The 25,729-nt window shown below is 39.6% G+C and overlaps 1 protein-coding gene across 1 annotated transcript in view; it reads right to left on the minus strand.

Annotated features, from left to right (window-relative positions):
• The window catches only part of LOC124717284 (speckle-type POZ protein-like), an 86,684-nt gene that overhangs the window by 10,532 nt on the left and 50,423 nt on the right, over positions 1-25,729 (minus strand). Inside the window, exons 2-3 of the mRNA XM_047244099.1 lie at positions 23,581-23,658; positions 15,561-16,605 (exon numbers count right to left, since the gene is read on the minus strand). Of these exons, the coding sequence (XP_047100055.1) occupies positions 15,572-16,605; positions 23,581-23,608 (1,062 nt within the window). The 5' untranslated portion in view covers positions 23,609-23,658 and the 3' untranslated portion in view covers positions 15,561-15,571. The remainder of the gene's footprint in view (positions 1-15,560; positions 16,606-23,580; positions 23,659-25,729) is intronic.

Raw genomic sequence — 25,729 nt, forward strand, 5'->3', positions numbered from 1 at the left:
AACCATATCATCTGCAAACAGTCCAATGCTTTCTAATAGATCATTTATATACAATGTAAAGAGTAATGGTCCTTTCATATTTCCTTGGGGAGCTCCAGAAATTACCTCTACATCTGTTGATTTCATTCCATTAAGAGCAACATGTTGAGTTCTATCTGTAAGGAAGTTTTGAATCCAGTTGAAAATGTGGTCTAACACTTGGTAAGCTTGTAGTTTATTTCACTAAACAGTAGTGCAGGATGGCGTCAAATGCCTTCCTGAAGATAAGGAACACAGCATCAACTTGAGCACTGTTGTCTGCAGTGCTGTGGATCTCACGGAGAAACAGAATGAGCCGACTGTCGTAAGATCTCTTTTTGCAGCATCCATGCTGATTTTTATAGAGGGGATATTCATTCTCCATAAAGTCATAATTCTTAAATGTAAAAAATGTTCCACAATTCTACAACAGATTGACGTCAATGACGTCGGCCTATAATTATGTGCATCTGTCCTACGACCCTTCTTGAAAACTGGAATGACTTGCGTTTTCTTCCAGTCACCTGGTACCCTGCACTCCTCCAGCAATCTACAATAAACTGCTGCTGGAAGGGGAGGAAGTTATTTCGCATAATCTTTGTAGAATCTTACAGGTATCTCATCTGGTCTTGATGTCTTTCCACTACTAAGTGACTGCAGCTGATTTTCTATTCCGTGATCAGTTATTTCAATATCTGCCATTTTGTTATTTGCATGCTAATTCAGGGTGTATATGTGGACAAGAAAAAAAAAATTCCCAGATTTTTCCCGGATCTCCCGGTTAATAATACATTTTCTCCCGGGTGAAAATACACTTTTTCCATATTAAGTGATAGTATACTTTCCATCGGAACTGTAAAACTTATCAATACTTTGAACAGATATGGTTTTACACAACAGCATAGAATTTCTTGGCACTTTAGAAAACAAAACTCAGGGGGAAAAAACACATTTTGGAAAGATCTTTGATAAGCAGCAACATGTACGCTGCAAATTTTCATATTACGGAAGTATGAATTCGAATTCCACCAACAAGGAAAGTTAATGATTTAAGTTACTATACATAGTGTTGCTACAAGAAAAGCAAAGCTTTCACATATAATATTTGTCTCTAAGATTAATAAGCTACAAGAGAAGCTAAGCTTTCACATATAATGTTGATCTGTTTAGCGCATGTTACACGTTAAGATACACCATACAAATACGCCAGCAAAATTTTTAATACCAACATAAATCTCTTTATCTTCTGGGCTCAAAAATCTTCTACATGGCTCGTCATCAAAGAGTTGATTTTTAAATGAGAGCAAACGCTCTGAGATTTAAAAAATTCATCATACATTCGTGCACATAGTTCATCTTGCGTAAAAGAAAATCTACTTTGAAAATAACGCTTTTCGAACCACAATTCGCAATGTTTTCATGCAACCTGTTCGAAATAGATTCATTTCAGCAGTTGCCAGAGAGTGCCAGATAAGAGGCGTCACCATGCTTGCGCAGTTACGGTGATGTAGGAAGCCAGTATGTTCGTACTTGTAAAACATTAAAAGACATTCCACGTGGGAAAAATTATATATAAAAACAAAGATGAGGTGACTTACCGAACAAAAGCGCTGGCAGGTCGGTAGACACACAAACAAACACTAACATACACACAAAATTCAAGCTTTCGCAACAAACTGTTGCCTCATCAGGAAAGAGGGAAGGAGAGGGGAAGACGAAAGGAAGTGGGTTTTAAGGGAGAGGGTAAGGAGTCATTCCAATCCCGGGAGCGGAAAGACTTACCTTAGGGGGAAAAAAGGACAGGTATACACTCGCACACACACACATATCCATCCACACATACAGACACATATGAAATATGTCTGCTTGTGTCTGTATGTGTGGATGGGTATGTGCATGTGTGTGAGTGTATACCTGTCCTTTTTTCCCCCTAAGGTAAGTCTTTCCGCTCCCGGGATTGGAATGACTCCTTACCCTCTCCCTTAAAACCCACTTCCTTTCGTCTTCCCCTCTCCTTCCCTCTTTCCTGATGAGGCAACAGTTTGTTGTGAAAGCTTGAATTTTGTGTGTATGTTTGTGTTTGTTTGTGTGTCTATCGACCTGCCAGCGCTTTTGTTCGGTAAGTCACCTCATCTTTGTTTTTATATATATAAAAAGAAAGATGATGAAACTTACCAAACAAAAGCGCTGGCAGGTCGATAGACACACAAACAAACACAAACATACACACAAAATTCTAGCTTTCGCAACCAATGGTTGCCTCGTCAGGACCATTGGTTGCGAAAGCTAGAATTTTGTGTGTATGTTTGTGTTTGTTTGTGTGTCTATCGACCTGCCAGCGCTTTTGTTTGGTAAGTTTCATCATCTTTCTTTTTAGATATATTTTTCCCACGTGGAATGTTTCTCTCTATTATATATATATATATATATATATATATATATATATATATATATATATATATATATATATATATATATATATATATATATATATATATATATTCAAGCTTTCACAACAAACGGTTGCTTCGTCAGGAAAGAGGGAAGGAGAGGGAAAGACAAAAGGATGTGGGTTTTAAGGGAGAGGGTAAGGAGTCATTCCAATCCCGGGAGCGGAAAGACTTACCTTTGGGGGAAAAAAGGACGGGTATACATTCGCACACACACACATATCCATCCACACATATACAGACACAAGCAGACATATTTAAAGACAAAGAGTTTGGGCAGAGATGTCAGTCGAGGTGGAAGTGCAGAGGCAAAGATGATGTTGAATGACAGGTGAGGTGTGAGTGGCGGCAACTTGAAATTAGCGGAGACTGAGGCCTGGTGGGTAACGGGAAGAGAGGATATATTGAAGAGCAAGTTCCCATCTCCGGAGTTCGGATAGGTTGGTGTTGGTGGGAAGTATCCAGATAATCCGGACGGTGTAACACTGTGCCAAGATGTGCTGGCCGTGCACCAAGGCATGTTTAGCCACAGGGTGATCCTCATTACCAGCAAACACTGTCTTTCTGTGTCCATTCATGCGAATGGACAGTTTGTTGCTGGTCATTCCCACATAGAATGCATCACAGTGTAGGCAGGTCAGTTGGTAAATCATGTGGGTGCTTTCACGCGTGGCTCTGCCTTTGCTCGTGTACACCTTCCGGGTTACAGGACTGGAGTAGGTGGTGGTAGGAGGGTGCATGGGACAGGTTTTACACCGGGGGCGGTTACAAGGATAGGAGCCAGAGGGTAGGGAAGGTGGTTTGGGGATTTCATAGGGATGAACTAACGGGTTACGAAGGTTAGGTGGACGGCGGAAAGACACTCTTGGTGGAGTGGGGAGGATTTCATGAAGGATGGATCTCATTTCAGGGCAGGATTTGAGGAAGTCGTATCCCTGCTGGAGAGTCACATTCAGAGTCTGGTCCAGTCCCGGAAAGTATCCTGTCACAAGTGGGGCACTTTTGTGGTTCTTCTATGGGGGATTCTGGGTTTGAGGGGATGAGGAAGTGGCTCTGGTTATTTGCTTCTGTACCAGGTCGGAAGGGTAGTTGCGGGATGCGAAAGCTGTTGTCAGGTTGTTGGTGTAATGGTTCAGGGATACTGGACTGGAGCAGATTCGTTTGCCATGAAGACCTAGGCTGTAGGGAAGGGACCGTTTGATGTGGAATGGGTGGCAGCTGTCATAATGGAGGTACTGTTGCTTGTTGGTGGGTTTGATGTGGACGGACGTGTGAAGCTGGCCATTGGACAGGAAAGTGGCATGGGATTTAGAGTAGGACCAGGTGAATCTGATGGAACCAAAGGAGTTGAGGTTGGAGAGGAAAATCTGGAGTTCTTCTTCACTGTGAGTCCAGATCATGAAGATGTCATCAATAAATCTGTACCAAACTTTGGGTTGGCAGGCTTGGGTAACCAAGAAGGCTTCCTCTAAGCGACCCATGAATAGGTTGGCGTACGAGGGGGCCATCCTGGTACCCATGGCTGTTCCCTTTAATTGTTGGTATGTCTGGCCTTCAAAAGTGAAGAAGTTGTGGGTCAGGATGAAGCTGGCTAAGGTAATGAGGAAAGAGGTTTTAGGTAGGGTGGCAGGTGATCGGCGTGAAAGGAAGTGCTCCATCGCAGCGAGGCCCTGGACGTGCGGGATATTTGTGTATAAGGAAGTGGCATCAATGGTTACAAGGATGGTTTCTGGGGGTAACGGATTGGGTAAGGATTCCAGGCGTTCGAGAAAGTGGTTGGTGTCTTTGATGAAGGATGGGAGACTGTATGTAATGGGTTGAAGGTGTTGATCTACGTAGGCAGAGATACGTTCTGTGGGGGCTTGGTAACCAGCTACAATGGGGCAGCTGGGATGATTGGGTTTGTGAATTTTAGGAAGAAGGTAGAAGGTAGAGGATTCCTTGAAGCTCCGCCTGGACATCAGGAATGGGATTACCTTGGCAAACTTTGTATGTGGTGTTGTTTGAAAGCTGACGCAGTCCCTCAGCCACATACTTCCGACGATCAAGTACCACGGTCGTGGAACCCTTGCCCGCCGGAAGAATGACAATGGACCGGTCAGCCATCATATCACGGATAGCCTGGGCTTCAGCAGTGGTGATGTTGGGAGTAGGATTAAGGTTTTTTAAGAAGGATTGAGAGGCAAGGCTGGAAGTCAGAAATTCCTGGAAGGTTTGGAGAGGGTGATTTGGAGGAAGAGGAGGTGGGTCCCGCTGTGACAGAGGACGGAACTGTTCCAGGCAGGGTTCAATTTGGATAGTGTCTTGGGGAGTTGGATCATTAGGAGTAGGATTAGGATCATTTTTCTTCGTGGCAAAGTGATACTTCCAGCAGAGAGTACGAGTGTAGGACAGTAAATCTTTGACGAGGGCTGTTTGGTTGAATCTGGGAGTGGGGCTGAAGGTGAGGCCTTTGGATAGGACAGAGGTTTCGGATTGGGAGAGAGGTTTGGAGGAAAGGTTAACTACAGAATTAGGGTGTTGTGGTTCCAGATTGTGTTGATTGGAATTTTGAGGTTTTGGAGGGAGTGGAGCTGGAAGTGGGAGGTTGAGTAGATGGGAGAGACTGGGTTTGTGTGCAATGAGAGGAGGTTGAGGTTTGCTGGAAAGGTTGTGAAGGGTGAGTGAGTTGCCTTTCCGGAGGTGGGAAACCAGGAGATTGGATAGTTTTTTGAGGTGAAGGGTGGCATGCTGTTCTAATTTGCAGTTGGCCTGTAGGAGGATGCTCTGAACAGCCGGTGTGGATGTGGGAGAGGAAAGATTGAGGACTTTTATTAAGGATAGGAGTTGACGGGTGTGTTCATTGGCTGAGTTGATGTGTAGGTGAAGGATTAGGTGGGTGAGGGCAATGGATTGTTCAGTTTGGAACTGGTATAGGGACTGATGGAAAGAAGGGTTGCAGCCAGAGATGGGAACTTTAAGTGTGAGGCCTTTGGGGGTAATGCCAAATGTCAGACAAGCCTGAGAAAATAAAATATGCGAGCGTAATCTGGCTAGGGTGAAGGTATGTTTGTGGTGGGAATGTAAATAAAACTTAATGGGGTCGTTGTGGGGATGTTGTGAGGGTGACATGGTATTAGAAGGTGGAAAGTGTAACATGAGGTTGAAATTAAAAATGAAAATAACTGGAGAAAGTAACTGGAGATCTGTTGTGAAAAAAGGCGAAAAAGTGTTGGATAAAGCTGGGATATGTTGATCCTGTGGTGAACTTAGGTTGGTGGACAACGATGTTCACAAAGGTTAGGTGGTTGTGTTGCCGCCAAAACACGTTAAAGGATGGAGAGATTCCGGAAAATTTCGAAAAAACGGCGTGTAAACGTATTAAAAAGAGTGGTTTTTGTGGTGGCAGATTATGAAAATGGGGCTAACAATTGTCTAGCGAAGAAATAATGACGTTAAAACCTGTGGGAAGTGGCTAAAAATTATCAGTGATGTGGGAAAAAGGGAAATGGAAATAAAGCGAAAGTTATCAGAACTAGACGAAATGGTTGTTTAATAGGTGAAAGGAACTGTTTGTGGACTAGAAACGGTGGATTTTATAGCAGCGGTAGTGTTGAAAGCGGAAAAAAAAATTTTTTGGTTATGGTTTGGAAGTGGGTGACGTATTATTGAGTATATATAGGCGGGATAAAATTGTATAGTAGATTACGGTAAAAAGGAGAAGGTGAATACAAAGTGAAACCACTGGCAAAAACAAAAAGAGAAAATAAGACGACAGGAAAGATTTCGAAATGCAACAGTGACAATAACAAACGTAATTGTTGGGTTCAAATTAATGATATGAATTAATAGAGGGAAACATTCCACATGGGAAAAATATATCTAAAAACAAAGATGTAGTGACTTACCAAACGAAAGCGCTGGCACGTCGATAGACACACAAACAAACACAAACATACACACAAAATTCAAGCTTTCGCAACAAACTGTTGCTCATCAGGAAAGAGGGAAGGAGAGGGAAAGACGAAAGGAAGTGGGTTTTAAGGGAGAGGGTAAGGAGTCATTCCAATCCCGGGAGCGGAAAGACTTACCTTAGGGGGAGGATCACCCTGTGGCTAAACATGCCTTGGTGCACGGCCAGCACATCTTGGCACAGTGTTACACTGTCCGGGTTATCTGGATACTTCCCACCAACACCAACCTATCCGAACTCCGGAGATGGGAACTTGCTCTTCAATATATCCTCTCTTCCCGTTACCCACCAGGCCTCAATCTCCGCTAATTTCAAGTTGCCGCCACTCACACCTCACCTGTCATTCAACATCATCTTTGCCTCTGCACTTCCGCCTCGACTGACATCTCTGCCCAAACTCTTTGTCTTTAAATATGTCTGCTTGTGTCTGTATATGTGTGGATGGATGTGTGTGTGTGTGTGCGAATGTATACCCGTCCTTTTTTCCCCCTAAGGTAAGTCTTTCCGCTCCCGGGATTGGAATGACTCCTTACCCTCTCCCTTAAAACCCACATCCTTTCGTCTTTCCCTCTCCTTCCCTCTTTCCTGATGAGGCAACCATTGGTTGCGAAAGCTAGAATTTTGTGTGTATGTTTGTGTTTGTTTGTGTGTCTATCGACGTGCCAGCGCTTTCGTTTGGTAAGTCACATCATCTTTCATATATATATAAAAACAAAAATGATGTGACTTACCAAATGAAAGTGCTGGCAGGTCGACAGACACACAAACAAACACAAACATACACACAAAATTCAAGCTTTCGCAACAAACTGTTGCCTCATCAGGAAAGAGGGAAGGAGAGGGGAAGACGAAAGGAAGTGGGTTCTAAGGGAGAGGGTAAGGAGTCATTCCAATCCCGGGAGCGGAAAGACTTACCTTAGGGGGAAAAATGGATATGTGCGTGTGTGCGAGTGTATACCTGTCCTTTTTTCCCCCTAAGGTAAGTTTTTTCCCCCTAAGGTAAGTCTTTCCGCTCCCGGGATTGGAATGACTCCTTACCCTCTCCCTTAAAACCCACTTCCTTTCGTCTTCCCCTCTCCTTCCCTCTTTCCTGATGAGGCAACAGTTTGTTGCGAAAGCTTGAATTTTGTGTGTATGTTTGTGTTTGTTTGTGTGTCTGTCAACCTGCCAGCACTTTCATTTGGTAAGTCACATCATTTTTGTTTTTAGATATATATTTCCTACGTGGAATGTTTCCCTCTATTTTTTTTATATATATATATATATATATATATATATATCAAGGCATCAGAGGATATTCCAAGAGCATCGGAATTTCGTGAACCATACTAAAATGCATAGTTCGCCTTAAAGCGCACATTCGTATGTCTAGATTCTCAATGACGTAGGCCTCGACCTGATATTAAGCTTTACAGTATGGTTTTTGTGACGTAAATTTTCTTGAAGTACCTGTACTGTATTATCTCATGTTTGGTTCTTTATTATGGCATAATGTCATATGTGCTAGAAGATGAAAACGTGCACTTGAAATGCAGCGAACAGTTAAAACTAGCCAATAGTGTGGAATCCAACACTTCGTTTCAAATAAATTTACTGCCTCAGAGGAAATCTTAATAAAGGCCAAATTTCTTTAGCAAACCGCCAAATATAACTTTATTGTTCTGCAAGGCAATTAATGCTTGACTGTCAGAAAGGTGGAAATAAGATAAAATCTGAAACTAGTAACATATTTAAGCCGTCCATAATTATGTGAATGTATTTTAATTCACTTGATAGCTCCCAGCCACCGAAATCCGTCTTGTTTTCATTTGACATGAGAGCAGTAAACTAAGAGGAAACAGAAAAATCACTAAATGTAAACACAGGACACGTGGAGACTACCTCCCACCTCCACCTGACCGCACCCCACCCCACTATAACTCAGACTGCTCTGCGCACGTCTTTCTGAAGAATCTGATACATAAAACATATATCTTCGAGGAAATGTAAGACATGTTATTTGGTCTTTAGTGAGCCGAAGTGCAGTGACACGCCTCTTCAAACAATATTCTTATACCACACGTCACTGTATTAGGCTCTGTGGAACTCAAACTTGTATATTTTGCAATGCATGCCATCAAACTATTTCAGGACAGTGGAAATTAAAATGTCCTGTAGTGCTCTCCTGCTCCCAGTCAGCCGGTTTGACATCTTGTCCCTCTAAAAAATAAAAAAATAAAAATAAACGCAATTAATACTGGATGGGATTATTTGTAACTGGGAGAACAAGAACTCTTCAGAAAATCTGGTCTTTTTATTGTCTATTAGCTATCAACTTGCTCTTCTGTGTGACATAAAATTAAATGTAGGATACCTAAAACCAGTAAAGACAAGAGACAGGCAATACAGTACACATTTCTTCAGTCCTTAGGTCCTAGCAATTTTTCTCACTAATCTTGCTGCAGCTTTACATGGCGTGCTTTCCTTTCTGCGAAAGAACTATTACCTCATCAAAGTTCGTCAAACCCTTTGCTACATGAAAAATCAAAATGTCATCGTCTAATACTGAAAAAGTTGTTAATACATATAATACCCAAGACTGGTGTGGTTTCTCGATCTGATTACGTCTATTTTGTCACTGTATGCTGGAAAAAACAAAATAGGCCTTTCTAATATTACACACATAATGACACACGCAAAATAAGCGAGACTGTTTTGGCAATAATGATCATTTTTATAGTACGACAATATAATTCACGAAGTACCAATACGAAATACCTATTTGGCCTACTACAATCAAAAAGCTTTATGTTTGGAAATAGTTTCACATTTCATTCACACGCTCCAATTTCTCATGAACGAGACTGACGAGGATTCCACAGGCAGAGACATCACGTACACTATGCACGCATTCAAAAGTAAACTTATAATTCTTTCAGAAATCAACTTAGAATGTGTTCAAAAATGTCCAAAAACCAGCAAGGGTGCGTTTCAAAATCGTATAAATAATCGATAGACTGACGTTCGCTGGATGCTAGGTGCTTTGAGAAAAAAGTTTTTTTCCTCAAGAATGTAAATTTGTCCCCTCCCTCTGAAACTACTGCCCGGTACAGATGCCCCGGTTTGTAGCCCCCCCCCCCCCCTCCTAGATCCATGCCTGCTGTGCACTTTGGAATCTGGCAGCTTGGGTGCCCCAGTAAAATTTTGCTCGGTACCCCATGAGGGTGGTTGCTGCTACTGTTGCTTACACAGCCAACAGCCACATTTCTGAAGCCAGAAGTGGGAGAAGGTATTACTCATACGTGACTCAACTGCGCGTATGCATGAGCTCGCTCATAATTGCTTAAATGAATCTAATGTAAACAGTTGTAACATCACGCTCATCAGAGCAGTTCGTTGTTATGAAGCATTGCATAGACTTCCTAAAGCCTTCGACACATTTTACTGTTGGCAGGTGCTTGTACATGCACTGTGTTATTTTATATGGTGCATTTCCTTTGCAATTTAAGTTTTATTTTTGGTTTTTTTTTTTTTCTCTCGTTCTTGTTTTAATGCCGCTGTATTATTCTGCAGCAGCAGGATACAGTAATATCCTTGGTTAGAGTATCGATTCCTACCAGTCAAAATTACAAAAATTTAACTGAAAACTAAAACAACGAAAAATTCCCGGAATTCTAAAAAATTCCCGGGTTTTTCCCGGTTTTTTCCTGGATGAAAAAATTCTCGGGCTTTTCCCGGATCTCCCGGTTGTCGTATACACCGTGTAATTGAAAGGAGAGACCATGTTACGATGTTCTGCAGTCAAACAATTTCAAAAGACTGAATTAAGTATTTCATCCTTCTCCCTGTTATCTTCAGTTTCAATGGCAGCGTGGTCACTGAGCGAATAAATAGTGGGTTTTGAACCTTTTTAAGATTTTCACTCAGATCGGTTGACAAAATTCTTCTTTCAAAGTCACTGAATGCATCTCTCATTGCTCTTCTTATGCTCATTTTCACTTTGTTCAGCTTTCGTTTTTCAGCTACGCTTTGACTTCTCTTTATACGTGATTTTGTGTGTGTGTGTGTGTGTGTGTGTGTGTGTGTGTGTGAATTTCTAAGGGAGACCAAACTGCTGAGGTCATCGGTCCCTAGACTTACGCTTAGAACACACACACACACACACACACACACACACACACACACACACTGTTCACATGGCAGTTTTCTAACACAGCTATCAAATCACAGCGGGTGTTTCCAACCCTGATAACCTACACCGGGAAGTACTTGTCTAAGGCATACTGAATGATGCTTTTGATTTTTTTGCACTCCATATCTTTGTCCTCATCACTGAATATTTGATGCTCAATACCCAGATATTCTGCAACTTATATCCTGTCACATTTGCTAAGCAAAAATTTCTCTCATCATTCTCATCATTCAGTATAAAATCCATAGTCATAGTTGCTGTCACAGCCTTATGATCAGTGATACCTTCCCCTACATTAACTAATTCAATAAGTTCAGACCTGTTTGTTGCTAGGAGGTCTAAGACATTACCTTCACGAGTTGGTTCAATAATTATCTGCCCAAAGTCATTTTCAGACATGGCATCAGAACAACCCCACACAAATCTCTGTCTCTGGCACCAGCATTGATAGCAAGACTCTCTCAATCTATACCTGGCAAGCTGCAGTCATCCCATATTACAAAGGTTTGATCAGGAAAATCATTAACGATATTCTTCAAGTTCTCTCTGAAGTGCACCACAACTTCGGCACCTTACCCTGGTGGTGTTTAAAAGCATCCAATTGCCATTTTTTACTTGTCTTTGATGCGTAACTTGACTCAGATTAATTCATATTCTAAATCCATGATAGCCTCACTAGATTTCATTATCGAATTCATTACTGCACTAAATATGCCAACACCACTGGTAACTAACCTATCCCATGCAATAAATATTCCAATGTAAACTCAGGTTTTCATTTCTGTTCACTTCTGCTTTCAATCAACTTTCTGTTCCTAATACTATTTGAGCATTTTCTTTGATGCTCCAGAAGTTTACTAATACCATATTAACCTTTTCTATATCCAATCTGTGAGGACGAGAATTTTCCGAGACCACTGGCTGATGTAACTTTGATTTTGACAGACAATTCATCTCTCAACTCGAGTGATTTTTCTCTAACCTACAAAAGACACCATATGCATGCCATATGTACTCTGCTACATTAGTAGCCTCTCCCTCGATGCAGTGCATGACTGACCTATTGAGGGGAACTTTACAACTCTCCACCTGATGGCAGAGGTTGAGAACTTCACATCCAGTACTGTTGCAGAGTCGTCTGAGCCTCTAGTTTATACCTTACACTCTGCTCCAATCCTACATGAGGCTACTTGTACAAATAGTCAGGTTAGGCTGCAGCCCATGTGTGATGTTAGGTGCCCTCACAAAGTCAGCTACATGCCAACAGGAACTGAGGACGACCTCAGACCACAGGCAGCTGGCATCAGTAGTGCCAACATGACCCACTATTCGAGACTGGTTGCACCCAGTGCACTCGACAGCCACTGGCAGAGCCTCCGTGGTGTCACAGACAAAATGTTTGCAGCTGACACAAGTATTGCAATAAATAGTATGTCGAGTGTAGTTCTAGAAAGATCTGCTAATGATATTTTCATAGATATTAATAAATGGTTTAAAGCCAACTCACTGACATTAAACTTCGAAAAGACTCACTATATGCAATTCAGAATCTGTAAGAGGTTTCCACCCAGCATATGCATAAAGTATGAAGAAGAGGTTGACAGTCTTAAATTCCTGGGATTACAACTTGACGATAAATTCAGTTGGGAGGAGCACACCACAGAACTGCAGAAACGCCTTAACAAATCTGTATTTGCAATTCGAGTGTTAGCAGACATAGGCAACATAAAAATGAAAAAGCTTGCATATTTTGCCTACTTTCATTCCATAATGTCATATGGTATAATATTTTGGGGTAACTCTTCAAGTCAAACAAAAGTTTTCAGAGTCCAAAAGCGTGTAATACGTATAATTTGTGGAGTAAATTCACGGATGTCCTGTAGAAACCTCTTCAAAGAACTGGGTATACTAACTACTGCCTCTCAGTATATTTACTCATTAATGAAATTTGTCCTAAATAATATATCTCTTTTTCCAACAAACAGCTCAGTTAATACATACAATACCAGGAACAAAAATGATCTGTACAAGGACGTAAAAGCACTTACTTTAGTTCAAAAAGGGGTCCACTACTAAGGAACACTCATCTTCAATAATATGCCAGCAAACATAAAAAATTTAGTTACGAATAAAGACCAGTTTAAAAGGAGCCTGAAAGACTTACTAGTGGCCAACTCCTTCAACTCCACTGACGAATTTTTTAATAGAAACAAATGATGTATTGCATATATTCATAGTATTAGTATTGTTATTTCAGCGTTAAAAAAAAAAAAAAAAAAAACATGTTCCCCATCCACGAGGATCTCCTCAGCACGGATCTATGGAACAAAAACTAATCTAACCCCTCTGGCAAATACACCAAGAGCAAACCGGCGTTCTTTCCTGCTCTGCATGGTATTCCCTGAGGGACTCCACTACCTGCCTAAAGGAGTAAAGACTGTACGGGTCATTCCCTCTTTCGCCTTCTGCTCAGCGACACACACGCCTACCACTGCCCACCAGTCACTCTTGTGTGAAGACAAACCGGAAATATGTTGCATATCAGAAGACACACTGACAACCAGGTCACCAGGGTATTCCAATAGCACCACGGGTGTCGCAGGTCTTAGCACCAGTGCCCTGATGTCACTGCACCTTTGAGCAGCATCCAGAAGCCTGTCACCCATGGCCAACATATCCTCCAGCTGTTTACAGACATCAGCCAATTCTCCTTATGCCCATTCACAACAAATGAAGACCACATCCAGTTCTTACTGGGTAAAACCTGAATAGATTTCAAAAATACACACAAAGCAGTGATGAATAACTGAAAAAGTACAAAACGGAATCCACAGTAGACAAAATCACTCGACTGTAGCTTCTCAGAGAATTCTCCTATTATAATTCTATACAAATCAGTTCAGGTGCTGTCACACGCAGATGAGATTGGTATAATTGCAAGAACACCAAGAGCAATGAAAGAAGCCTTTACAAGTCTTTAAAGAGTTGCTAGATAGATGACACTACACATAAATAGAGGGAAAACTACATATATGCCTGCAACTGAGAAATATTATCCTAAAGATCCCCAATAAATAGAAATTGGTTCATACAAATTTCATGCTTTGTGTAGTTTTAACCACGGATCAGAAGTAAGCTTTAAGAACAATGTCCACTCTGAACTCCAAAAGTGAAAATTTTCTGCCAAAAAATGCTACCATGGCCACAAAAACATCTCAAATCTAAGTTGTCGTTCAGGTAAAGTAAAGTTATGATGTGTAAAAGTTTTAGCAAGGCCAGTGCTAACATATGGTGCTGAAATGTGGACATAACAAAACCTGACGAAAAGCTACTGGACATATTTGAGAGGGAGAGCTTCAGGCAAATTCTTGAACCAGTGGAAGAAAATGGTGTCTGGAGACGAGGTTAAACTATGAGTTATATAATCTATATAATGAACCACACACTTTCATCAGTATTGAGAATAAAGAGGTTGGAATGGGCAGGACAAGTGCTGAGAGCAAATGACAAGATTAAGAAGACATTCAGAGCAGAGCCTGAAGGAACCAGGAGAGTTGGAAGACCAAAGCTAAGGGGGTGGGAGAGGATGGTTTCAGAGAGGATATAAGGAAAACCAGAATTCAGAATTGGAGGAGTTTGGCACAAACAGGGAAGAATGTAGTAATCTTCCACAGAAAGCCACAGCTCACAAAAGGCTGTCATGTCGATGCTGATGATGATACCTGATACTATGGTTTAGTTAAGTATAAGATAACACTTTTTAAATCGAAAGCAAGAACTACATTGATGTACGTAATGCACATATTTTAGAAAATGTTCTTCTGAAAGTACGATGACCATTAGAATGTAAAAAACCATTGAAAATACTATTGTCACTATGAAAATTCTTTGGACTTGAGGATTGCATTTCATGCACTCTGGGCATAAAACTTCTCCAACCAGAAGATTACACTTTTCATAATAAGAGATGGCTCTCCTGTCAACGATGTCATGTAACCAAAACAGACTTGCTCCACATCATAACAACAGGTAGCAATTACAATCCATGGAACTATCCAACTACCTAACTACCCAGCAATAACTAAACTGATATTTGGGCATTACATCTGTTTCAGTTTATTACCTAGCAGTAAATGATTGATACAGCTGTTAGTTTCACGAGCATCTCAGTCAGTATTAACGAACAAGTAAAGCATTATTAGTGGTCGCCTTGAATTTGATACCTGCCATAAAAGGGGATTTAATGGATCTAGCAAGCACCACCAGGAGTGTAGACTGACCTATACACCCACACTGTACTAGCTGGCTTTGGTTTGCATGTGCATAAATGGCAGCTGCATAAATCATGGCATATATTTTCAAGCTGAAAAAAGTGCCCGTCACATCTTGCAGACCATCCAACATGTTTTGCAGAAGTGTATTTTAGTATCATTTCCTGCCAGTGCAAAGGACTTTCAGACACACTCCAGATGCTGGTGACTGAACTGAGAAATTAAATTTAATATTATTAACTACTGTATCATTTATGTAAGATATTTGCATTCTATGTTTTATCCATTTTACATTAGTTGCATTGTTTTATACCTATATAGTAATACAATGTTGTGTATTCTGCCACATGTTAAATAAAAATAAACAGAGGTTACTTTTACCAGGTACTAAACGATAAACACCTTTTTTGTTTATTAATTTTGCCAGACATGCTTTTCACATAATAATCACGTCATTAATTTAGTGCCGGGTGAAAAACCTGAAGGAGTTGTAATGCCCATAAAGTCACTGTATCCCATGAAAATGTGGTTGTAGCTCTAAAATGTGTTGCTTGTAAACATGATTATAAAATATTGTGACCAAAGATTGCATATTACCAGTAAAAATATCTCAAACATTGAAGCTACAGACATGGGAAGACCACGATGAAGTGTCTATCAATACATAAAGTTCCAATATAAAATGACACAGCACTGACCTCTCACTGAATCATTCCATCATCTTGCTAATATACTTTACAACGTCTGGATTTGTAGTTAGAATATCGTCCCATCCAGGAGTGCGCATCACCTTGCAGAGGTTATGTGTGATGTAAAGGGCTGCATGGTCTAGCAGAACACCACAAGAGAATTTTTTGGCATTGGCAGCAGTTTCTGCAGCATTGTCCACAGACAAACAGCTGGCGATGTGATTCTCACATTGGCCCTTCAGCTGATGAAGTTGGTACATGTCAGCAGCAATCAGTAAGTCCCACGGCATGTCCTTGAGAGCTGGTGCCACACCTGTGTACAAGTAAAGCAAAACCTGCTTCAGTACTTCCGGCTTCACATCAGACAACTCCACGCGACCTTCCTTTGCTTCCTTCGTGTGTGGCTGCAGCATGGCAGCGAAGTAAGGACTCCGTACTGACAGGACGGCCCTGTGTGCCTTCAGGACAGTGTCGCCTGCATGTAGATCGAAGTCTGTCAGTACTTCCTCATCGAACATCTTGCCTAAGCCTTTCATTACACCAATGTGTGGCTCCACTGCATCTGCTACAGGCAGTTTGTCCTGAATAATGCACTGGATGCAGATTTCACACTGCAATATTATCTCGTCTTCATTTTTTGCTGTATTGAAATTTCTGATGAGCTTCCATTCAGATTTTCCTCCTTTTGACAGAGAACACCAAATGCTTGTGTATACTTCTCGTTTTACACCAAAAGGAATAATCTCATAAGCTTTTAGCATTGGTCTTAAAGACTTGGCAGTTTCACACTTTTGCAGCTTAAAACTTAGCCAAAGCCCATCTGGATTCTTAGTAAGGACCATGCACCACTCGCTGCCATTCTGGTGGGTGAATGGGATGGACTCAACACTGGTTGTTCCTGCAGGCAAAGTTGTCAATCCCCTCACAGTCCAGGCACTGAAAGTCGAGAAGTTCTCAAACCTTGTGCCTAATGCGTGCCTCAGGATGCTTGGTGTCCCTGCTGCTACTTCTGCAATATCACTTTTAATGACCCCTGATCCAGGTGCAGGAAATGCTGCAACAAACATTGACAAATACGATATTGTGTCTGCTGCCACCACACATATATATTACTACACCTACTACATACATCCCGTGTAAGACTTATAGAATGGCTTATTCACATAATGCTATTACCAAAAATGTGATGAAAGGCGGGGAAGCAATGACCTACTGCACATTCCTGATTGATATTAGGCTTCTATCCAGTGTGCAATCATTTTTCAATATCTTGTCTCAGTGAAGTGAGGTCATTTGGAACAAACTATTATTGTGAATTCTGTGATTGCTTAAAATAAGCTGTCTGATAGAAAGTTCCATCAGCTCTGTGGTCTCACAAGTTAACTTCAAACCAACAGAAATTTTCTGGCAGAGTAAAGGGAACATATGATGATACAGTACTAAACATTCATTCATGAAATGTGCTAATGAAAAGTCCATGATGAAATATAAATAAATTAAGGCATAAAAGCAACTACATACTGAATAGTCGTACTGCTTAGTCATTTAGAGGCACATAAACAAGACAGAGAACAAAATTTCCTTGCAGATTAAAACTGTGTGCAGGGCTAGGACTCAAACCTGGAACCTTTGCTAAACATGGGCAATGCTCTTACCAACTGTCTAGGCACCCTCCAACAGTATTTCATCTCCTACCTTCCACATATCACAGAAGCTCTTCTGCATTCCAGCAGAACTAGCGCTTCTGGAAAAAAGGATACTGTCAAGAACTGGGTTAGCAACTGCCTATAAAAGGCACACATACGCACAAATTCATGCAGTTCATTAAATATTTATTTCTGAAGTGAAAATTCCATAAATAATGATTAAGCTGTGATCCTGTCACTTCCAAAATCAACTATCAGAAATGGTTTTTTTTTATTTTATTATTTTTTGTCATTGCAATAAAAAATTAAAATATTTCAAAATTATTATTTTATAAAATTAGTTTCTAATAAATGAGTTTATTGCAAAAACTACATGAAAAAGACTTAAAATGAAAATTATTACTGTTTGTCAACTCATAACACTCATATTCCACTAACCTCATTACATCTTTGATTTGCTTTGTATCAAGAGTTTTTGGTGGCACTGGTTGTGATACAGTAATATCATTGCAATCTGTGTGTAAGGTCGTGGCTGAGCAAGTAGAGTTTAAACATGTTCTAGCATGCAGAAATACAGTTTCAAATGTTGTGTGTTCAAGAAAATGTGAGTAAATGGAGAAATTATTAAAACCGGATCTTGAAATGAATTCAAAAATCAACAGTTCCACAAGTTGTATGCAAAATCTGGGCAATCTGTGGAATGAGTATGATCATTAAGAGCAAGGAACAAACTTCTTAATGGATAGGCAGTACCTGACTATGACATGGGACTTCTAAAGCTTGAGGATAGATGCGACAGCATAGAGGAATAAAGTAAACTTCAGTCTTGTAAGTGACATGTTTTATATAGTAAAATATAAATATTTAATAAATTAAAGATATCTAGTTGTTACTGGATTACCATTGTATTCCTGAAAAGAAATGTGTAATTGGTTCATTATTATCACAGGATGGAAAAAGCACATGAAATTCACACACACACACACAGTCAGTTCATATAACAAAGGTAAACTTGTTAATTGCACCATGTGGACATTTTTCATATAGAAGAATCCCTATTTTTTCTATGAAATTGATAGTGCAGGTGAGTGGTTTTGTTCTGGCTTTCAAGGTAAGCTGTTTGCGAGGCACAGTTGCGCTCTATGAGTACTGTCTGCCACTTTATAACCATCCCTAGTACAATATAACACACTACGGTATCTGCCTAAATCTGCACACAATCATGGTGGAAAAGGAGTTAAATAAGACCAACAAGATATGATAAGAGTTATCAAAAGAAATAAAAAACCACAGCCAACCAGAACTAAAAACTTATGTTTTACTGCAGAGAATAAGAGCTGGGAGGAAATTAAGGTGCAAACATAGTTGTAAACAAGTCTCACACAGAAAAGACTTGCTTTAAAAATAAACAGAACGTTTTTCATTGAAATCATTCAAACCTATAAAGAAACGTGCTGGAACTGATGAAGACAGATCCTGTAATGAAACAGGCCATGTATCAGGCATCAATGCACTTTTCTAGGCTCAGATACTGGGAAATAAGACCTGTAGATAATCATTAGATCACCATCCTTATACTCATAATATTACATAATATCCACTTTACTTTCTTGTACATTAATGAAAGAAATGCTTATTTATTGCAAAAGATATTTGTGATCACCTAGATTTGAGAAGCAATTTAATTGTGACTAATACTTAATTTACTTTGACAATGACAGAATATGGTTCAACATACGCTAAAGCTGCTGAGTTGGAACAAAATTCAAGTATTAAACACGTAAATTGCAGCTCAAAACCAATTTTATAAATGTGCTTAATTCATACAAATACTGGTACTAAATCCACACTTGTATTTTTGTAACATTAAAACAATATTTGAAACTTAAAAAATCATGTGCAGAGAACAGATAACATTAAACTGCAATGTTGTCTTTAAAGGTATCTTACTACCCTGATCAAATTACTTGGGCATTTGGAAATAAGAATGCTAAAATGTATATAAATATATTGTGATCATTACACAGAAGTTGAGGTATTATTTTAAAGTTAGCTACATCCTTTTGATATTTAGTCTACATTTAAATATTAATCACTGGTCTTCATAAATAAATAAAATTGTACTGACTCTGGAAAAGTGCATCATGTTAGGCACTGAAAAAATTGAGAGGGGAGCAGCTTGTCAGGAGTATTATTAGAAAGACATATTTGCAATAAATGATGCCAGTCACTGAAACTGATAGCCTTTCATAATTTGCTTTAGTTCATTTTTGGCTTCAAATAGATCACCAAGAAAAAAAAAAAAGTAAATTGTGCCTCAAATTTTCTTGGGCATAAATGAATCTGTAGTGATGAAATAATGATGACATACACAAATTCCACTGAGATTTCAAGACAAGATCACTAAGAACATCATGACATAAACAAATTGATAATAACACCAAATCCCATTACTAGATTATAATAGTAGACTGTAATGCGAAAGTAATGCAAAAACTTAGGATCTGTTCTTCAGAAGGAATTTGGGTGGGACACAAGAAATGACATTAGTAGAATTTGCCAGGAAAGAACAACATGTCTGTTGTCAACAGATTAACAGAGTCTTCCACAATAAAACAAATAAAAACTGGACTTGGCAAAGTACACATACACTGAGAAATGGAAGTGGTTCTATTTTACCAACTACTTAATAGACAGTGTCTTGAAAGGAGGGTATAAGATGAACATCAACAAAAGCAAAACAAGGATAATGGAATGTAGTCGAATTAAGTCAGATGATGCTGTGGGAATTAGATTAGAAAATGAGACACTTAAAGTAGTAAAGGAGTTTTGCTATTTGGGGAGCAAAATAACTGATGATGGTCGAAGTAGAGAGGATATAAAATGTAGACTGGCAATGGCAAGGACAGCGTTTCTGAAGAAGAGAAATCTGTTAACATCGAGTATAGATTTAAGTGTCAGGAAGTCGTTTCTGAAAGTATTTGTATGGAGTGTTGCCATGTATGGAAGTGAAACATGGACGATAAACAGTTTGGACAAGAAGAGATTAGAAGCTTTCGAAATGTGGTGCTACAGAAGAATGCTGAAGATTAGATGGGTAGATCACATAACTAATGAGAAGGTGTTGAATAGAATTGGGGAGAAGAGGAGTTTGTGGCACAACTTGACTAGAAGAAGGGATTGGTTGGTAGGACATGTTCTGAGGCATCAAGGGATCACCAATTTAGTACTGGAGAGCAGCATGGAGGGTAAAAATCATAGAGGGAGACCAAGAGATGAATACACTAAGCAGATTCAGAAGGATGTAAGATGCAGTAGGTACTGGGAGATGAAGACGCTTGCACAGGATAGAGTACCATGGAGAGCTGCATCAAACCAGTCTCAGGAGTGAAAACCACAACAACAACAACAACAAAGAAAATGTTCATGATGTCTTAAACCACTTTCCAAATTCAACTGACCACAGACGATTATGATGCTGAGTTAAAATAGATATTAAGCTAGCAAGAAATATATCATCGAGCAGGAAATAATAAATTTAGATTATGAGAACCATATGTTATTAAGTAACTAGGACAACATTGTAGTAAATTTTATGGAGACATACATGAAAGGAGCAATTACTTTAAAATATATTTCAGAGAAGGTGAGATGATAAAAATAAAATTTTGGTATGAGACAACTGAAAACAATAAGAGTAGGTATGAAGAAACTGTTGCACTGCAGTGATGGAAACAACAAATACAAATGAGAAAATGTAATCACAGCAGTGACACACCACAATTTGGGTTTGATGTACTTAATTTGAAAAACAAATTTACCAGATAGAATCCACAAATTTCATCTTTGAAACCATACATACCATTATGTTCAAAACACATGCCAAGACACAGAATAAAATGTTCATTCTGCAGCAGAGTTTACACTGAGATGAGGTACTGGCAGGATTAAAGCTGTGAAGACAGGTCACGAGTGGTGCTTTGGTGGCTCAGTCGGTAGAGCACTTGCCTGAGGAAGGCATTTCTTGAATTTGAGTCTCTGTCTGGCACATAGTTTTAATCTGCCAGGATGTTTCACATGACAAGATGTTCTATATGTACTTTGCCATGAGATTACAGCCAGTAATATTTGTTTTCAACTCACTTCACCAGCAAATACACCCACATTATTCTTCAGGTGTGCCCAGTCACACATGGTCGTCCTCACTGTTGTCCACATTTGTTGGCTTTTAAAACACCACTTTTCAAACGTACTTTGAATGTAAACAAAAACAAAACAGTGTTTCTATTTTGTAGAAAACAGAATAGAGCTATATAATTAAGTGCATGAATTATTTCAGCTGCCACTTTCAGAGAAGTGTGGTATTAAAAGCTTTAATGAACAGGCACTAGTATCTTCACAGAATGGAAAAAACAAGAATGCAAAATGTTGTGATCATGTCTCATTTACTAAGCACTGGAAGAGACAGATTCTCAAATGAAAAATAAATCTGAAACATAATGATCATGTCTCATTTACTAAGCACTGGAAGAGACAGATTCTCAAATGAAAAATAAATCTGAAACATAACTATGGAAAAAGAAGTCTATGCCCCATTGTAAATATGCAATATTCCTATCACAAGTAGGTAAGTTAAAAATTAAAGTTGCTGGAAATACTCATTTAAATATAATGAATGTGCAAACCACATAACCTTCTACATCTGCACCTACACACATCAGTGAGCCACTGTATGGTGCATGGTAGAGTCAAACCTTTCCTGCTCTACTTGCAAACAGAATAAGGGAAAACCACTGTCTGTTAGCCTCCATATGAACCCTGATCTCTTATCATCTCTATGTGGACCTAAAGGAAATGTATGTTGGCAGCAGTGGAACTGATCTGCAGTCGCCCTCTAAATTTCTGCAACTGTACCTCCCAAATAGAGAGTAATTTTCCCTCCGAGGATTCCATTTGAGTTCACGAAGCATCCCCATAATACTTGCATGCTGATCAAACCTACCAGTAACAAATCTAACAGCCCAATGTCTTTCTTTAATCTGACCTGGTGCAGATTCCAAACATTTGAGCAGCACTCAAGAATGGGTTGAACTGGTGTTCTTCTTTACAGATGAGCTTCACTTCGCCAATATTCTCCCAGTAAAATGAAGCCGAGCATTCGTCTTCCCCACTGCCACCCTCACGTGCTCATTCCATTTCATATCACTCTGCAATGTGACACCCAGATATTTAATTGATGCGACTATGTTAAGCAGTATGCTGTATTCAAATATTAGAGAATTGTTTTTCCTACTAATCCGCCTTGACTCACATTTTTCTACATTTAGAGCAAGCTACCATTCACCACATCAACTAGAAATTCCGTTTAAGTCACCTCATACCTTCCTACAGCCACTCAGCGAATAAGCTGCTGTTTGTCAGATCATTTATGTATGAGGGGAGTAAGAGTGGTCCTATCACATTTCCTTGGGCCACAACTGATGGTGAACAGTAGCATTGGGGACAACATACTGGGTTCTAGTACATAAGAAGTCTTTGAGCCACTCGCATACCTGGGAACCTAACCCATATGCTTGTACCTTCATTAACAGTCTGCAGTGGGGCACCATGTCAAAAGCTTTCTGGAGATCTAGGAATATGTAATCTGCCTGTTGCCCACAATTCATTATTTTCAGGATATCATGTGAGAAAAGGGCAAGCAGAGTCACATGAGTGATGCTCTCTAAGTTGTTCTGCTTTGTGGTCAGAAGCATTTCTGTCTGAAGAAAATTTATTGTATTCCAAGCTCAGAACACGTTCAAGAATTCTGTGGCACACTTGTGTTGATGGTTTATAATTCTGCGGATCCATTCTTTTACATCTCTTATATACAGTAGTCACCTGTGCTTTATTGCAGCCGGCTGGGACTTTGCACTGAGTGAGAGATTCACAATAAATGCGAGCTAAGTAAGGGGCCATTGCTATAAAACAGAATTGGAATTCCATGTGGACCTGGTGACTAATTTGATTTCAACTCTTACAGCTGCTTCTCTATGCCAAGAGTGCTCATTTCAATGTCCTCCATGCTGGCATCTGTGTGTCAATAAAATGATGGTATGTTTACATATTCCTCCCATGTCAATGATTCCTTTAACATGAACTTTAAAACTTCAGCTTTCCATTTTCCATCTTCCACTGCCACCCCAGACTGGTCGACCAGTGACTGATTTTGCGTATGAGTAGAACTTTCTCAGGTTCTCAGAAGATCTTTCACACACCGTTTCGTACACAATTTCATAATGCCAATGTAAAGAATAGTTAATATGCAAGTTTCTAGCAGCTTTCCAATTTATCGCATGTAATAAATAACACATATTCAGTACCTCATGGCCAACATTACTTACATTGATAGTTGTTTAAATTGTAGCTCATGATATCAGCAAAAAGGTCAGGAGTTGTTTGTTTAAATGTGATCTTCTGCCCTGGAAACAGAACCCACATTTACTTTTTAACAACTCAGAAATACATTTCTAGTACATATGCATCACTCTCCTAAATATTTGCTGACATTTACATTTATACAAACTGTTATCAATTTGAAAAACACACAAAATTTAGTGGCAAAATTAAATAAAAGGGCAAAAGATTAACATGTTAAGTTTTGTGGGTTATCTGAACTATAACATTGCCAGGTCCCTTCATGCATAAGGACATATTCAAAAATAAGAAGCCAATACAAGCATGCAGCTATTCATTCATGAAACTTAGCTGTGAATTATAATCTTTTGTGCTCATTGAGCAAGTTTTTCTGCTGCCATTTACCCATATTGCATTAGTTTGTTTTATCAATCTTTTCGTCTCTTGCCAACAAAGAATTTCATTACAATTGCAACTCAGTATTTCAGTTCCATTTATTCCTTAATCCATTTAGTCTTTTGTTTGTCTTTCACTCCTAGTATTTCCCTACACAGATTTCTCAATTGCTTTATCAGCATTCCTCGGCTTTCACACGATTTTTGGATTATAAGTCCACGCGTCATTCATCGACTATGTTCCGCAGACTCCCTTACGGAGAACCTTCGGGGATGTGGAATGAGTCAAGGTATACATTTACACAAGACAAAAATATCATACAAGAGCACTTCAACAAGAAAGGCCTCTGAAGCATTGGGGATACTGAGAAAGTGTCCATGCAGTTGCTGGCCACACTGTTGTGATTGGTGCTTCCCCCACTCCAATACATGCACATACAAGCAATGCCGAGACACTGAGCCTTGACTTCGCAGCCATAAGAAAATGGAGTTCCCACTGGACACTACCACCACATGCCAGGTTTGTGCAGTTACTTAGGTTTTGAACACAAAAGACATTGAACCAACTGAATTTTATCACCAACTGACAGAAGTGTTTGGAAAGTCACGCATGATGAACATCAGAAACATTCACAAGTGGTATAGACTTTACCGCTGGTCACACTGAAATTGACGGCGAACAAAGGAGTGGGAGACAATCTATTTCTGATGAGACAGCCAGGAAGACTGAGCAATACATTTTGGTTCCTGAGGTTTGCTGAAGTACCATTAGCAGGATTTTAATAGAAAAGTTCAAAATCGGAAGGTGCACAAGATGGATACTGTGAATGCAAACAGAAGACTACAAACAGCAACAAGATGCTTCTTATAATAAGAGTCTTCACTGCCACACAGTCAAAAAGGACTACTTTTTCGACTATATTGTGGCCAAACAACAATCATTCAAGTGATGAAAGTCCTCTTTGCCCAAGACAAAAAAATTTTTAGAAGCAAAAAAAGCACAGTGTCTGTAAAGCAATGGTAACTGTGTTTTTGGTTCGAAAAGGCTATTATTGTTCAACTTTATGTCTGTTGGGACAACAATAAACACTGACAGATGCTGGATAACACTGGAAAAATGTCAAGACAGGGTACTCGGAACCAGAGCAGAGAATGTTGAGCAAGGGCATAAGCATTCTCCTTGACAACAATCAACCACATGTCACCTGTCAACCCGTCACTCTACTGCAGAGGTTTGAGCGGAACATAATCACCTGCCCAACCAATAGTCTGGACTTGGTGGCCAGTAACTGCCACCTCTTTCATAAATACAATTTACATTTGGTTGGAAGGCAATTCATCTCTGATGATGAGGTGAAAAATGAGGTTTAATACTTTCTCCAGGACTTAGCAGCCAGCTGGAATGTCATACAGACATAAAAGCTGTCACAATACTTACAAAATGCATGGGCGTAATGATAGTTATGCAGTAAAGTAGATAAATGGTCAACCTTCAAAATGTTGGAAATCTTATACAAAAGTAATGGATGTTATATTTCTAAGAAAATAAGAGCACATAACTTTTGGGATTACCCTCAAAGAAACTTAATTTGAATACTGTATAGCTGCAAACTATTGGTATCCTGTTTAATGTTATTTCCACCTATGCCATTTGCCAAAAGCATTGCACGTAAAAAGCACCAACAGCAAACTTTTCATTTTTAGCACATTAGAAGCTCAGTTTTGAAAAGTGCACCAGGCC

Source organism: Schistocerca piceifrons, chromosome 9 (genome assembly GCF_021461385.2).
Source record: "Schistocerca piceifrons isolate TAMUIC-IGC-003096 chromosome 9, iqSchPice1.1, whole genome shotgun sequence".
Classification (NCBI taxonomy): Eukaryota; Metazoa; Arthropoda; class Insecta; order Orthoptera; family Acrididae; genus Schistocerca; species Schistocerca piceifrons.